Genomic DNA, 14,154 nt, shown 5'->3' with positions numbered 1-14,154 from the left:
TTGCAAGCAGGAAAAAATGCCTGCCATGGGTGGAGGGATTAAAAAAAAAATAAAATAAGTCAAAGCAGAGGAACAAATCAGGCAGGAAAAGCCATCAGGCACGAGTGGGAGGGACAGAGCACCCCATGACTAACTGCGCTGCACTCGGAGACGCTGTGACTTTCTAGAGACAGTCATCACTTCCAACTTTTTGCAGGGTGCTTGAACTGTGCCTGTATTTAAGAAAAGCCCTGAGGCAGCTGGATAATTACATGCTGGTTCTGACATATATACCAGGTAAACTCATTAAAGCAACAATTTTAACAGAAGCGCAGATCCTGACTATGATAATGTCTGGCACGCACAAAGGAAAACCACATCCCAACAGCCTGGAGAGCTCCGAGTGCATCTGCTGGCGAGCAGGCAGGAAACTTAATTTTCCAGAAATATTTAGGTAAATGCTTTACATAATTTAAGCTTCAAGAAATCTTGCAGAGACCCAGTGCCAGCATGACTAGTTTGTCAGCATGATCCTTGTTCAAAAGCTGGCAGAGACATTAAGCAAATGGTCATCTTGTCATAATAACAGGTTAGCAGCAAGGGCTGGGAGTTGCCACCCTGCTTCAAGGCTTCTGCCAAGGGAGTGAGCAAACAACAGAGGATGATGCAGAAGTATCAAGGGAATTTCAGAGACATTCAGAAAACCCACGCAGTAAAAAGAGGAGACCAAATGATGGTAGCACCAAAACCCAAGGACTGCTAAATGCCTGCTAGAAGAAATCTGACAGGGTCCAGCTCGTGGATCTGGCAACAGGAACTCGGGGAAGGTGGCTGGGCATCATCCTGGCTACTCAGCAGAAATCTCAACTCAGTGTCCTGGTTTCTGCTGGGATAGGGTTAAATTTCTTCCTAGTGCTGTGTTTTGGATTTAGTATGAGAAGAATGTTGATAACACACTGATGTTTTCAGTTGTTGCTAAGTAGTCTACTAGTCAAGGACATCCAGCTTCCATGCTCTACAAGAAGCTGGGAGGGAGCACAGCCAGGACAGCTAGCCCAGCTGGCCAACAGGGTATTCCATACCATGTGACATCATGCTCAGTATATGAATGGTAGGCATGTTCCAGGAAGTAGCGATCGCTGCTTGGTTATCAGTCAGTGCGGGTGGTGAGCAATTGCATTGTGCATCACTCATTTTGTATATTCTATTATTATCATTATTATTTTCCCTCTTCTGTTCTGTTAAACTGTCTTTATCTCAACCCACGAGTTTTACTCCCTCTTACCCTTCCAATTCTCTCCCTGTCCCACTGTGGGGCGGGGGGGGGGGGGGGGGGAGCGAGCGGCTCTGTGGTGTTTGGCTGCCTGCCAGGTTAAACCACAACAGTCCTTTTTGGCGCCCAACGTGGGGCACAAAGGGTTGAGATAACGATAGATCTGACCAAAGCGTGTTAAGGCAAAATTGTTATAAGCATTCATAGCATTCATTATATTGATTGGTCACAATGCTGATTTATTGGCTCTCAAAGTTGTGGGGCTGGCTCTCAATGTTGGGTTATATAATACCTTGCTTGCAGTATATGTTCCCGGTTGTGCTGTTTATCATTATTTGGAACTGGGCCAAGGTTATCATTTGCTGCTGTTTTATGAGGTGATAAAATCATTGTTTGTGAGTCTAATCTGGTATCTGCACTCGGCACTGCCGTCATCTCTGTACCTCGGGAACCACCTCTTAGAAACTATTAGTAATTACACTTTTTTCTCCTCGGAGAATGAATTTAAGGGGGAGACAGGATGGGACACTTTGTCCGACTTGTTCATCTTCCCTTCCATAACTTCAGAAAGTCCTTTTTCTTCTATCCTCTTCATGAAGACGTCCACAATATTCCCTAAGAATTTTGAATATCCTTGGGATGTTCAAACAAGCATGATCATATTGCTATGTCTCCTGAATGTGGTTCAGGTCTTGTTTAGGGTTAAACAACTATTCAGGAATACTGTCCAGAGATCAACCCCGGCAACAGACATGGTGGCTACTCAAACCCCCACGACAGGCACCGCGGGTACTCCAACCCCCGTCACAAGCACTGCAGCCACTCAAACCCCGGCAACAGTCACTACAGTTACTCCAACCCCCGCGACAGGCACTGCAGCTACCTAAACCCCAGCAACAGGCACTACAGCTGAACCAGAGGACCAACCCTTGCTGGTATCCGTCACGCCTATACAGAAGTAGTAATATTGTAAGCGGAAGTCAGGTCATTTAGAAAGGGGTGATGGAAAAGCAGGGCCATCACGAGGAGGGGAGGAGGAAGAGGAAGAACTCATAAACGAGACGGAAACCACCCGATCCCTATCCCTGAGTGAGTTGCGAGATATGTGGAAAGATTTCAGCCGTCGCCCAGGCGAGCATATTGTTACCTGGCTGCTCCGATGCTGGGATAATGGGGCCAGTATCCTGGAATTAGAGGGGAAGGAGGCCAAACAGCTGGGATCCCTTGCTAGGGAAGGGGGCATTGACAAAGCCATTGGAAAAGGGACACAGGTCCTCAGCCTCTGGAGGCGACTGCTGTCAGGCGTGAAGGAAAGGTATCCCTTCAAGGAAGATGTTATATATCGCCCAGGCAAATGGACCACCATGGAGAGAGGTATCCAGTACCTGAGAGAACTAGGCGTGCTGGAGGTGGTTTATAGTGACCTGGACAACGACCAAATGCCCAAAGGTCCAGATGACGTCCAGTGCATGCGACCCATGTGGTGGAAGTTTGCACGGAGCGCACCAGCGTTGTATGCCAGTTCGTTGGCAACATTTTCCTGGACAGAGGAAGAAGCACCAATGGTGGATGACGTGATTAGCAGACTCGGGGAATACGAAGCAACTGCCTGCTCCTCCCTTGTCTCAGCTGTGGAGAAACTGTCCCGGGAGGTCCAGCAACTCAAAGAGGATATGTCCTATTCTGCACCTATATGGACCATTATCTCAGCCATTAGGAGTCAGTGTTTTTCTGCTCAAGAGTGAGGATACAGAAGGTACACACCACGGGGCACCCTGTGGTTTTACCTGCGTGACCACAGAGAGGACATGGGGCAGTGGGATGGAAAACCTACCTTCATCCTAGAGGCACGTGTACGTGAGTTGCAAGGAAAAACAATCACACAAGGGGGTTCTCCCAGGAAAAATGCTGCTCCAGTTTTCAGGAAAAACCTGTCTCATGACAGTCCAGTTTCCAATGAACAGTTCCCCAGACAGAGTAGAAGGGCTGATCTTACTTTGGATTGTAACGAAGGAATTCTTAACTCACATTTGCAAGAAGTGAGATACGGATACTATGACCAGGACTAGAGGGGCCCTGCCTCTGGCCAGGTGGAGGAAAGGGACAACCGGGTTTACTGGACTGTGTGGATTCGATGGCCTGGCACATCAGACCCACAGGAGTATCAGGCTCTCGTAGACACCGGTGCACAGTGCACCCTGATGCCATCAGGCTATAAAGGGGCAGAACCAATCAGTATTTCTGGAGTGACAGGGGGATCCCAAGAGTTAACTGTATTGGAGGCCGAAGTGAGCCTGACCGGGAAGGAGTGGCAGAAGCACCCCATTGTGACTGGCCCAGAGGCTCCGTGCATCCTTGGCATAGGCTACCTCAGGAGAGGGTATTTCAAGGACCCAAAAGGGTACCGGTGGGCTTTTGGTATAGCTGCCCTGGAGACGGAGGAAATTAAACAGCTGTCCACCTTGCCTGGTCTCTCAGAGGACCCTTCTGTTGTGGGGTTGCTGAGGGTTGAAGAACAGCAGGTACCAATCGCTACCACAACAGTGCACCGGTGGCAATATCGCACCAACCGAGACTCCCTGATCCCTATCCATGAGCTGATTCGTCGACTGGAGAGCCAAGGAGTGATCAGCAAGACTCGCTCAGCCTTTAACAGTCCCATATGGCCAGTGCGAAAGTCCAATGGAGGGTGGAGACTAACAGTAGACTACCGTGGCCTGAACGAAGTCACGCCGCCACTGAGTGCTGCCGTGCCTGACATGCCAGAACTCCAATACGAACTGGAGTCAAAGGCAGCCAAGTGGTACGCCACAATGGATATCGCTAATGCATTCTTCTCAATCCCTTTGGCAGCAGAGTGCAGGCCACAGTTTGCTTTCACTTGGAGGGGCGTCCAGTACACCTGGAACCGACTGCCCCAGGGGTGGAAACACAGCCCTACCATTGGCCATGGACTGATCCACACCGCACTGGAACAGGGTGAGGCTCCAGAACACCTGCAATACATTGATGACATCATCGTGTGGGGCAACACAGCAGAGGACGTTTTTGAGAAAGGGGAGAGAATAGTCCAAATCCTTCTGAAGGTCGGTTCTGCCATAAAACAAAGTAAGGTCAAGGGACCTGCACAGGAGATCCAGTTTTTAGGAATAAAATGGCAAGATGGACGTCATCAGATCCCAACGGATGTGACCAACAAAATAACAGCCATGTCCCCACCAACTAGCAAAAAGGAAACACAAGCTTCCTTAGGCATGGTGGGCTTTTGGAGAATGCATATTCCAAATTACAGTCAGATCCTAAGCCCTCTCTATCACGTGACCAGGAAGAAGAACGACTTCAAATGGGGCCCTGAGCAACGACAAGCCTTTGAACAAATTAAACAGGAGATAGTTCAGGCAGTAGCCCTTGGGCCAGTCCGGGCAGGACAAGATGTGAAGAATGTGCTCTACACCGCAGCCGGGGAGAATGGTCCTACCTGGAGCCTCTGGCAGAAAGCACCAGGGGAGACTCGAGGTCGACCCTTAGGGTTCTGGAGTCGGGGATACAGAGGATCCGAGGCCCGCTACACTCCAACTGAGAAGGAGATATTGGCAGCATATGAAGGGGTTCGAGCTGCTTCGGAAGTGGTTGGTACTGAAGCACAGCTCCTCCTGGCACCCCGACTGCCGGTGCTGGGCTGGATGTTCAAAGGGAGGGTCCCCTCTACACATCATGCAACCGATGCTACGTGGAGTAAGTGGGTCGCGCTGATCACCCAACGGGCCCAAACAGGAAACCCCAGTTGCCCAGGAATCTTGGAATTGATCACGAACTGGCCAGAAGGGAAAGATTTCGGAATATCCCCAGAGGAGGAGGTGACACGTACTGAAGAAGCCCCACTGTATAATAAACTACCAGAAAACGAGAAGCAATATGCCCTGTTCACTGATGGGTCCTGTCGCCTTGTGGGAAAGCATCGGAGGTGGAAAGCTGCTGTATGGAGTCCTATACGCCAAGCTGCAGAAACTGCTGAAGGAGAAGGTGAATCGAGCCAGTTTGCAGATGTGAAAGCCATCCAGCTGGCCTTGGACATTGCTGAACGAGAAAAATGGCCAGTACTTTATCTCTATACTGACTCATGGATGGTGGCAAATGCCCTGTGGGGGTGGTTCCAGCAGTGGAAGCAGAACAACTGGCAGCGCAGAGGGAAACCCATCTGGGCCGCCGCACTGTGGCAAGATATGGCTGCCCGAGTAGAGAACCTGGTTGTAAAAGTACGTCACGTAGATGCTCACGTACCCGAGTCGGGCCAGTGAAGAGCACCAAAACAACCAGCAGGTGGACCAGGCTGCTAAGATTGAAGTGGCTCAGGTGGATCTGGACTGGCAACATAAAGGTGAATTATTTATAGCTTGGTGGGCCCATGACACTTCAGGCCATCAAGGAAGAGATGCAACATATAGATGGGCTCATGATCGAGGGGTGGACTTAACCATGGACGCTACTGCACAGGTTATCCATGAATGTGAAACATGTGCTGCAATCAAGCAAGCCAAGCGAGTAAAGCCTCTTTGGTATGGAGGACGATGGCTGCAGTATAAATATGGGTAAGCTTGGCAGATTGATTATATCACACTCCCACAAACCCAACAGGGCAAGCGCTATGTGCTCACCATGGTGGAAGCAACCACAGGACGGCTAGAAACATATCCTGTGCCCCATGCCACTGCCCGGAACACCATCCTGGGCCTTGAAAAGCAAGTCCTATGGCGACATGGCACCCCAGAAAGAATTGAGTCAGACAACGGGACTCATTTCTGAAACACCCTCATAGACACCTGGGCCAAAGAGCATGGCATTGAGTGGATCTATCACATCCCCTATCATGAACCAGCCTCCGGAAAAATTGAACGATACAACGGGCTGCTAAAGACAACACTGAGGGCAATGGGTGGTGGGACATTCAAGCATTGGGACACACATTTAGCAAAGGCCACCTGGTTAGTCAACACCAGGGGATCTTTCAATCGAGCTGGCCCTGCCCAATCCATACCCTTACGTACTGTAGATGGAGATAAAGTCCCTGTCATGCACATAAGAAATATGCTGGGGAAGATAGTCTGGGTTACTCCTGCCTCTGGCAAGGGAAAACCCATCCGTGGGATTGCTTTTGCTCAAGGACCTGGGTGCACTTGGTGGGTGATGCAAAAGGATGGGGAAGTCCGGTGTGTACCTCAAGGGGATTTAATTTTGGGTGAAAATAGCCAATGAACTGGATTGTATTATGTTAGTTACTATATAATACTGTATGTCATCACTTCTATGGTTACCATATGCCATATTAACAGTATTACAGTAAGAATCACCCAGATTAATGTAGGATGAACTCCGATGAAACTGAGCAAGTTGCAACGATGATAGAACCGGAAGAGCGCCCAGAACTGGCCTCCGCATGCAAGAGTCCAACACCACACACCATCTCTCCTGCCCTGCAAGACTGTTATGACAGGTGGAACCCGAAGTCATGGACTAAATGAACTCAACGGACGTTTTAGAGGGATGGCCCATGGACTAAGGGAATGATATCCCTGTGTGTGTATATATCAAAAGGCAGGAAAAGTAGCGGTGACTAATTGGAATGTATGGGAAAATGTGAGACCTGGGCATGATGTAGATGGTATAGAATAAGGGGTGGATATTGTCCTGGTTCCAGCTGGGACAGGGTTAACTTTCTTCCCAGTAGTTTGGGGGGTGTGCTGTGTTTTGGGTTTAGTGTGAAAGGAGCGTTGATGGCCCATTGATGCTTTGGCTGTTGCTGGGTGATGCTTGCACCGGGAGGGGGGAGCACAGCCGGGGTGGTGGACCCAGCTGGCCAATGGGGTATTCTATACCATGTGACATCATGCTCAGTATAAAAACCAGGTGTGTGGGGGGGTTCGCTCCCTGTTCGTGACACGCGGTCGGCGGTCTGTGAGCGGTTGTGTTGTGCATTGCCTGCTTTGTGTATTCTGTTATTGTTGTTGTTCTCATTGTTATTATTACTGTTCTACTTTGTTTTATTTCAATTATTAAACTGTTTTTATCTCAACCTGGGATTTTTCCTACTTGTGCCCTCCCGATTCTCTCCCCCATCCCACCGGAGCTGGTGGGGAGATCGAGCGGCTGCGTGGAGTTTATTTTTGCTGGCTGGGGTTAAACCACGACAGGGAGCTATGCACTAGCATGGGCTTTTTACTTCCTTCCGGTCCTGTTTTCTAAATCTAGAAGTTATATTTAAAGTGTAACCCTAGCTTTTAATCTAAGCCTCAATGTTTAGAATGTGCCAGACATGGGGAAGGATCTGTGGTTTCACAGCAGGATGCTGCCCTTCCTCTGGCAGGATGTATCTGCGTCACGGTGGGCAAGCTAGGGAGGTGGAGACTTTCCACAGTTCACTGTTTGCACCTACCTTATACAGCGTGCAGTTTGGGAAAGCTGCAGAAGTGTTCGCACTGCCTCGAGAAGCATTGGGGTTTGTGTGGTGGCCAAGGGGGCTTCGAGAGGGCTGAATGCAGTGTAAAGCCAGACCCCAGCATCTCAGAGGTCTCTGAGTCAGAGGCTTTGTGATCTAAGTCATCAGTCTGTCAAGGGGGATACGCCACAGGTTGTTGTGAAGGTCTCTTAATTATTTCTTGGCCATTTAGACCTGGTGCTTCAGAGAAAAACACAGGAAGAAACTAATTTTTGTTGCTGAGTTTGGGGTTTGTGTAAAGTGAATATCAAAAGAGACATGAGGTATCAATCAGCACCTCTCTGCCTTCAGTATTGTTTGTGCGTGAATGGGGCAGAGCCCTGAGGAAACCGCAGCGTGTGACCACATCTTGAAAGCAGCGTGTGAAGGAAGTGTGCAGAGGCAAATTCAGGTTGAACTTGTGATGATTAAGTTTAGCTCTTATGTGTTTGTGTTCCTGGATTTTACATCTTTCACATTCTTTTGAGGCAGAGTTTGTGTGTGCGGTTGTATGTGCTGGAAGCAATGTCTGGATGACAGCACATGTGATGTGAGGTGAGGAGCAGTGCACTGGTGCAGGGAAACGAGGGATGTGCTTGGCCTGCTGTGGGAAAGAGGAGATGGCAGAAAGCACCATGCACTATCTAGCTCAGCCCCACTGCTGTTCCTAACCATCAGTGCAGGGAGCCTGCAAGCAACAGCTCCAGGAACTTCCTTTTGGCCTTGGAAAGCAAACCTTTCTGCACTTGTTGCAGATTCGTATTGTGAGACACTGCCCATAGACGGCCCTCCCTCTTTCCGGGGACAGTCAGTGAAGTACGTGTACAAGCTGACCATCGGCTGCCAGCGTGTCAACTCCCCCATCAAGCTCCTGTGTGTACCCTTCCGTGTCCTTGTGCTGCACGGTAAGGCCATGCGCTGCTCTCCCTGCAGACACAGGCCTGGCTGCACCCTGCCCCAGTGATGCTCTCGTCTTCTCCCCAGGGCTCGAGGATTACCAGTTCCCACAGGATGAGGCCGTGGTGCCCTCAAACCCCTTCCTGGAGGAGGAGGAGGAGGGCTTGAAGAAAGACTCTCACCTGGCGGACCTGGTGACAGAACTGCTCATGGTGGCCACCTCCCAACGCAGCCTGCGTAGGTCATTTCCCCTGCTTGAACCTGCTGTCCTAACCTGGGCATGAAGCACAGCTCAGTGCTCGCTGCAAAAATCTCTTGCTGGCAAAGCGAAGCTCTGACTGGGGCTGTGGAACAGCTCCATCAGGGCCCGCTCGGATCAGAGTTTCCCATAGGCTCTCCCTGCCAGTCTCAGGCTCTTCCTAATTCAGCCAGAGAGACCTTTTCCCCAGTGTATCCAGCGTGTGGTTTGCTCTTGCTCATTGCAGGTGTTTCCCAAAGGGAATGCCACCTCCAGGGCCTGTCCTTCACACCCAAGCAGCAGGCGTGGGGTCATTTCTACTGGGATCTTTGATTAACCCAGAGTGCTGTATGGAGCAGAGCCTCATCCTGCTGCAACCCTGTCCCCCCTTCTTGCTCCACAGACCTGTATAACATCAGCAACACTCGTGGGAAGGTGGGGACATTCTGCATCTTTAAGACCGTGTATAAGATCGGAGAGGATGTCGTTGGGACCTTTAACTTCTCAGAAGGAGATATTCTGTGTCTGCAGGTTTAGTGCTGGCTTCAGGGTCACTGTGGGGAGAGGCAGGGGTTTCAGGTGGGGGAGTGGGAGAAGGGATTGAGGTGGCACTGGGCTGCTGTGGGGTTTCTAGTGAGGGTTTCTAGTGGGACCCAGCTGAGGTCCCCTTGGGGTATGAGGTGGGGAAGGGTTCCAGTTCTGAGCTCATTTGGGAAACAGAGGCCCCAGGGCTTTGGGCCAGGGCTGTGCGAGTGTGTGAGAGTGAGCACCCTGACGATTGCCCTGCAGTTCTCCGTGAGCCTGCAGACAGAGGAGAGCATCCAGGAGGAGTTCCAGTGCTGGCGGGGTCAGCCCATCTCCTTCAGCACACACGCCCGCCATCAGGAGGCCTGCCTGCACACGGCCCAGAGCAGCTTCAGCCTGCCCATCCCGCTCAGCTCTACCCCAGGATTCACCACCAACATTGGTTAGTGGCCACCAGGGAAGGGACCTGCCCCTGCTGGTCTCTTCAGGAGGACTGCAATGTCCCCAGTCCTGCCTTTACTGCCCCACAGGGCTGTGTTGTGTGGGAGGGAGCTGGCCTGCGTGAGTGGGCTTATTTGCTTGTCCCCTTGCCAGGACAGCCAGTGCTGAGACAGCTGCTGTCCCTGTCCCTTGTGGTGTTGGCTGCTGACCCTCCTCTTGCCCACAGTGTCCCTGAAGTGGAGACTGCACTTTGAGTTTGTGACCTCTGGGGAGTCGGCAGGGACTTGCCGGGTTCGTGGGAGCCAGTCGGAGGCCGTCACCTGGACTGGGGTGGAGCAGATTGAAGTGGACACTTTCAGCTGGGACTTGCCCATCAAAGTCCTTCCCACCAACCCCATCCTGGCTTCCTACGTATCTCAGTTCTCCAGCACCAACTCCATCACCATCTGAAGTGGGGAGAGCTGGTAGGGGCCTGTGGTGCTGCAGGCGTGTGCTGTCAGTGGGAATGGCAGGCAGGACTGTCACCGGCACGCTGCCGGGTGCGCACCCCAATGTCCCCCTGGGTTCGTCTGCGACGCCCAGGTGGACACCAGGTGAGTCTGTCCTGCCTGTGGGTGGAGGAGCGCTGTGCTTGCTGCGGTGTCTTGTGCTGCAGCCTTTGGCTGGGAGCCGGACCCTTCCTGCCTGGGTGAAGGCGCGAGTCCCAGCACTTGCCAAAAGGAAATCTGCCTCCCAGGGAACGGCCCGACGTGCCTTTACCCCATGAGGGGCTTCCAAGAGGGAAGGGCCCAGCCCAGGGAAAGGAGAATGGAGCTCTTCTGGTGAAGCCCCATACCAGCCTTGGGTGAAGGCCGTGCCCCTACAGCGGAGACCCCTCAAGCAGAGGTCTGGCGTCCAGGTGAGGCACGCTGGCCACCTGGGCTGGATGGGAGCCTGCTCTCCTGCCCTGGCACATGTCCTGCCTCTTGGGAAGGATGTCTCATGCGCACAGCCTAGCTCCCCTGTTACCCTCGCCCGGAGGAGGCAGGTCCTGGCAGGCCAGCCCTGCGCTGCCACATGTGCTGGTGTCCTGGATGTGGCTGCATGCTGTGGCAGCACGATAGTGATGATCCAAAACTGAGAAGCACTGAGCGCCTGGGCTGTTCTCTGCCTGCGCTCCTGGGCACGAAGGCATCCTGCTAGTCTTGGGATCCTTGGGGAGCTGGACCGAATGCATGCTGTGCATTCAGGAGCTGGGATAGAGATCTCCCTGCTCAACAGCCAGCTCCCCATTTCTACCAAACCTTTCAAAGAGTTTTCCTCTTTGCATGGAAATCTAATAAACATCTGAATGTGCAAAACTTGGCCTTCCAAAGAGCCTTATTCCTACACCGTTCCCGGTGCTGGACACAGCCTGCCCTGCATGACAGTCACAAGCTGGAGACCTCCTATTTGTTTAATAACTTTATTGCAAGAACAGAAATATCTACACAAGGCTCTGCACAACACAGGCATGGCACCAGCTGGGGCAGGCTGCCAGGGCGGTTGGCTCCACCCTGGTGCATTGCTTCAGCTCCCTGAACCCTAGCAGGGCACCTGGCTCCCCACCCCACTCCCCTGCAGCTGGGATGGGGCAGCCAGCATGGGGGAGGCTGAGCTCCTCCTGGGGACACCTTCTAATGGTTCCCCCCACTCACCCAGCGCTCTTCTGCCTGCCCCAGGATGGCTCCGTTGCAGTGTTGCCCAGGGCTGGCCTGCAGTGCCACGGACCCCCTTCAGCCCCAGGAGCTGCAGGAGCAGGGGCATTAGTGGTTCCAGAGGTGGGTTGTGCCCCTCATGCTCCAGGGCAGAGAAGGGGCTGGCCAGGGTGCGTGGGTCCTGCACGAAGAGCTGCAGTGCTCCCCAGTGAGCTCCCAGCAGCTGCTGTGCAGGGGGCCAGGGATCCTGGAGGGAGGAGGGAGCTGCTTAGCCCGCATCAGGATGTGGGAGTACAAGACTGCTGCAATGCAGGCTAATTTGGTCCTGTAGCCCTTTCTTTAGTAGCTGGAGCTTTCCTGCCCGCCTGGGAGGAGATCCCGTAGGATCTGTGTTCCCATGGTGCACAGGGAGTTGCGCAGGGAGGGGGGCCCTGGTTTGGTTCAGGAAGCTGAAGGTGGAAGCAAAGCCGTACCGTGGCAGCGCTAGGGTGTAAATGTTAACTCAGTACCATAGTGTGTGGATAGTGGTTTCCCTCGAAGGTGGCGGCAGTGACATCTCTACAGGATGGGGCAGGTCTGGAGCATGCGGGAGGTGTGCTCTGGAGGAGGGAGGTGATGCTGGGGGGCACAGGGCACCGACGAGCCTCTATCTGCTTAGCCCTGCGCCCAGCACCTTGTTGCTCAGCGGCTCAGGGGTGCCGGCCAAGCCCCATTCGTGCTCCATGCTCTTCACGCAGGGCAGGCTGGGGTTGGCCTTCTGCACCACTGAGATCTGGCAGGTCTGTGAGTTGTAGTGGGCCTCGCACCAGTCAGGGAAGTCGATGGGGTGCTGGGTGCTGCAGGAGAGGGCACAGCACCATCAGTTCCCCCTGGTTTGTGCCAGGGGGCTGCTGGCAGGGCCAGGTGGCTTCCTCTGCTGCCAGTCCAGCCCACCAGGGTGTCTCCCAGGCCAGCTTGGGCAGGCTGGGCCACAGCTCCTGGCACGTCTGGGCATCTCGCTATGCTGAGATGCCCCTGCTGCCTGCTGTACCTTGCTCCCTGACTCACCCTGCCGCCCTCAGCACCCTGGTGGGCTCCTGCCCACCTCTGCCCCTTGTCCCCCAGGGCCTGGCACCCCACAGCCCCTCAGGGGCTCTGACATTTGCTCTGCTGCGTGTGCGGCTGCCAGACCCACATGACCTCCTCCCCACTGCAGGCGCAGAGGTGCTGTGGCAGGGCAGCATTGCTGGCAGTAGCCCACCCTCAGCGCCCCTTGGCCCCTCACTCACGTCTCGCAGCAGCCCACACCGATGGGGTGCAGGCAGGTACAGAGCAGGCAGTTGGTGCTCAGCCACGACTCCCCAAGGGAGAACTGCTTCCCCTCGTACTTGCAGAGAGCTGCAAAGGAAATGGCGGCGATGAGCACCCACGGGCCTGCATCTCTGCAGCCCTGAAAGGAGGCAGCAGAGGAAAGATGGGCAGCCCTCCTCCCTTTGCTGCTAGTCCTGTGCGCTCGGCCCCAGCCAGGCTCCTGCCAGGAGTTCTTCATGGCCCAGCGAGCTGTTTCTCAGCCAGAGCCCTGGGGAGCTGTTCTGTGATTTATAGACTGCTCCTTCCACTCATCACTGGCCCACGATCGTGCTCCTAAGCTCAGTGCAGTCTCTTCCATGCTTTGCAGGCACGCAGCCCGGGGAAAGCTGAGGCCTCCTCTTCCCATCGGCATCTTCCCGGTTCACCTCCCCACTTACCTTTAGCCTGGAAGTAGCATTTGGCCTGGGAGCCCGGCAGCTGGAGGAGGAGGGAGAGCAGCAGGCAAAGCCTGCCCCAAGCACACCCCGTCTTCTGCACTCGCATGGCCATGGTCGTCATTGAGCTGGGTTGCTTCACTGTCCTGCCAAGGTTGCCTTGCTTCTCTATTGCCTTTGCTCCTTTCCCTTCTCTCTCTCTCTCTCTGCCTTTTTAATGCTCTTCCCCTGATCCCAACAAGAGATATTTATAAAGTTCAGCTTTACGATCCTGGCCACCAGCTGTGCCCCACTGGAAAAGTTGTAAAACTCATTTCCTGATTTGAAAGGCATGAAAACAAGAGGTAGGATCAAGATTTTTAACAAGCTGTGAAAAGCTGATTCATGCCCTCCAGAAATGTCTCCAGTTGGAAGCCCCTGTGGGTGCAAGGTGCCACAGCGAGGGGAGATCCAAGGGACCCCAGTGGGGTTGCCCTCAGCAGGGTGGTGGGCATGCAAGCGGCAAGCATGGGAGCCCCTGGCCCCCGACCAGGATGAGAGCTCCAGGCTCCCCTCTGGTTGTGCTGAGCCATCTCTGATCCCTCACAGCAACTGAGGTCTTGGGAGCATCCTATCTGTGAGGGACCAGAGCAGCACAGGCATCCCATTAATAACCAGTGTGGGACACAAGGGCAGAAACAGGGAACAGAAGGGATGAAATACAGGAGACAAAGGTAGATTTGGGCAACAAGTGACCTGAGAGGGAAATGAGGGGCTTGGCTGGAAGCAAGAAACTGTGGGAAGATGCCACACCACCCAGGGACGTGCCTGTGATCCACACAGACCCTTGCCCAGAGCGGTTGCCTCCAGGTTGAAGTGATAAGTCTGTTATCAGTGGGCAAAGCGAGGGGATGGGCAAGGTGGAGGAGATCAGGGAGCTACAAGTGAAG

General features: G+C 53.4%; 2 protein-coding genes across 2 annotated transcripts; one reads left to right on the top strand and one right to left on the bottom strand.

Annotated features, from left to right (window-relative positions):
* Positions 1-5,810: 5,810 nt before the first annotated feature.
* Positions 5,811-10,275, top strand: LOC142074968 (RAB6A-GEF complex partner protein 2-like). Its single transcript, XM_075135973.1, has 6 exons — positions 5,811-5,841; positions 8,480-8,629; positions 8,709-8,858; positions 9,263-9,390; positions 9,649-9,826; positions 10,052-10,275. The coding sequence occupies exons 1-6, from the start codon at positions 5,811-5,813 to the stop codon at positions 10,273-10,275; spliced, it is 861 nt and encodes a 286-aa protein (XP_074992074.1).
* A 1,872-nt stretch (positions 10,276-12,147) lies between these two features.
* Positions 12,148-13,340, bottom strand: LOC142074926 (prostate-associated microseminoprotein-like). Its single transcript, XM_075135935.1, has 3 exons — positions 13,229-13,340; positions 12,770-12,878; positions 12,148-12,337 (listed from the first exon to the last, which is right to left on the bottom strand). Exons 1-3 carry the CDS (start codon positions 13,338-13,340, stop codon positions 12,148-12,150), a joined length of 411 nt encoding a protein of 136 aa, XP_074992036.1.
* Between the last annotated feature and the right edge of the window lie 814 nt (positions 13,341-14,154).

The sequence above is a fragment of the Calonectris borealis genome, chromosome W, assembly GCF_964195595.1.
Source record: "Calonectris borealis chromosome W, bCalBor7.hap1.2, whole genome shotgun sequence".
Taxonomy (NCBI): Eukaryota; Metazoa; Chordata; class Aves; order Procellariiformes; family Procellariidae; genus Calonectris; species Calonectris borealis.
The sequence above is the reverse complement of the archived record's forward strand: the minus strand, read 5'-3'. Positions and strand labels throughout refer to the sequence as shown.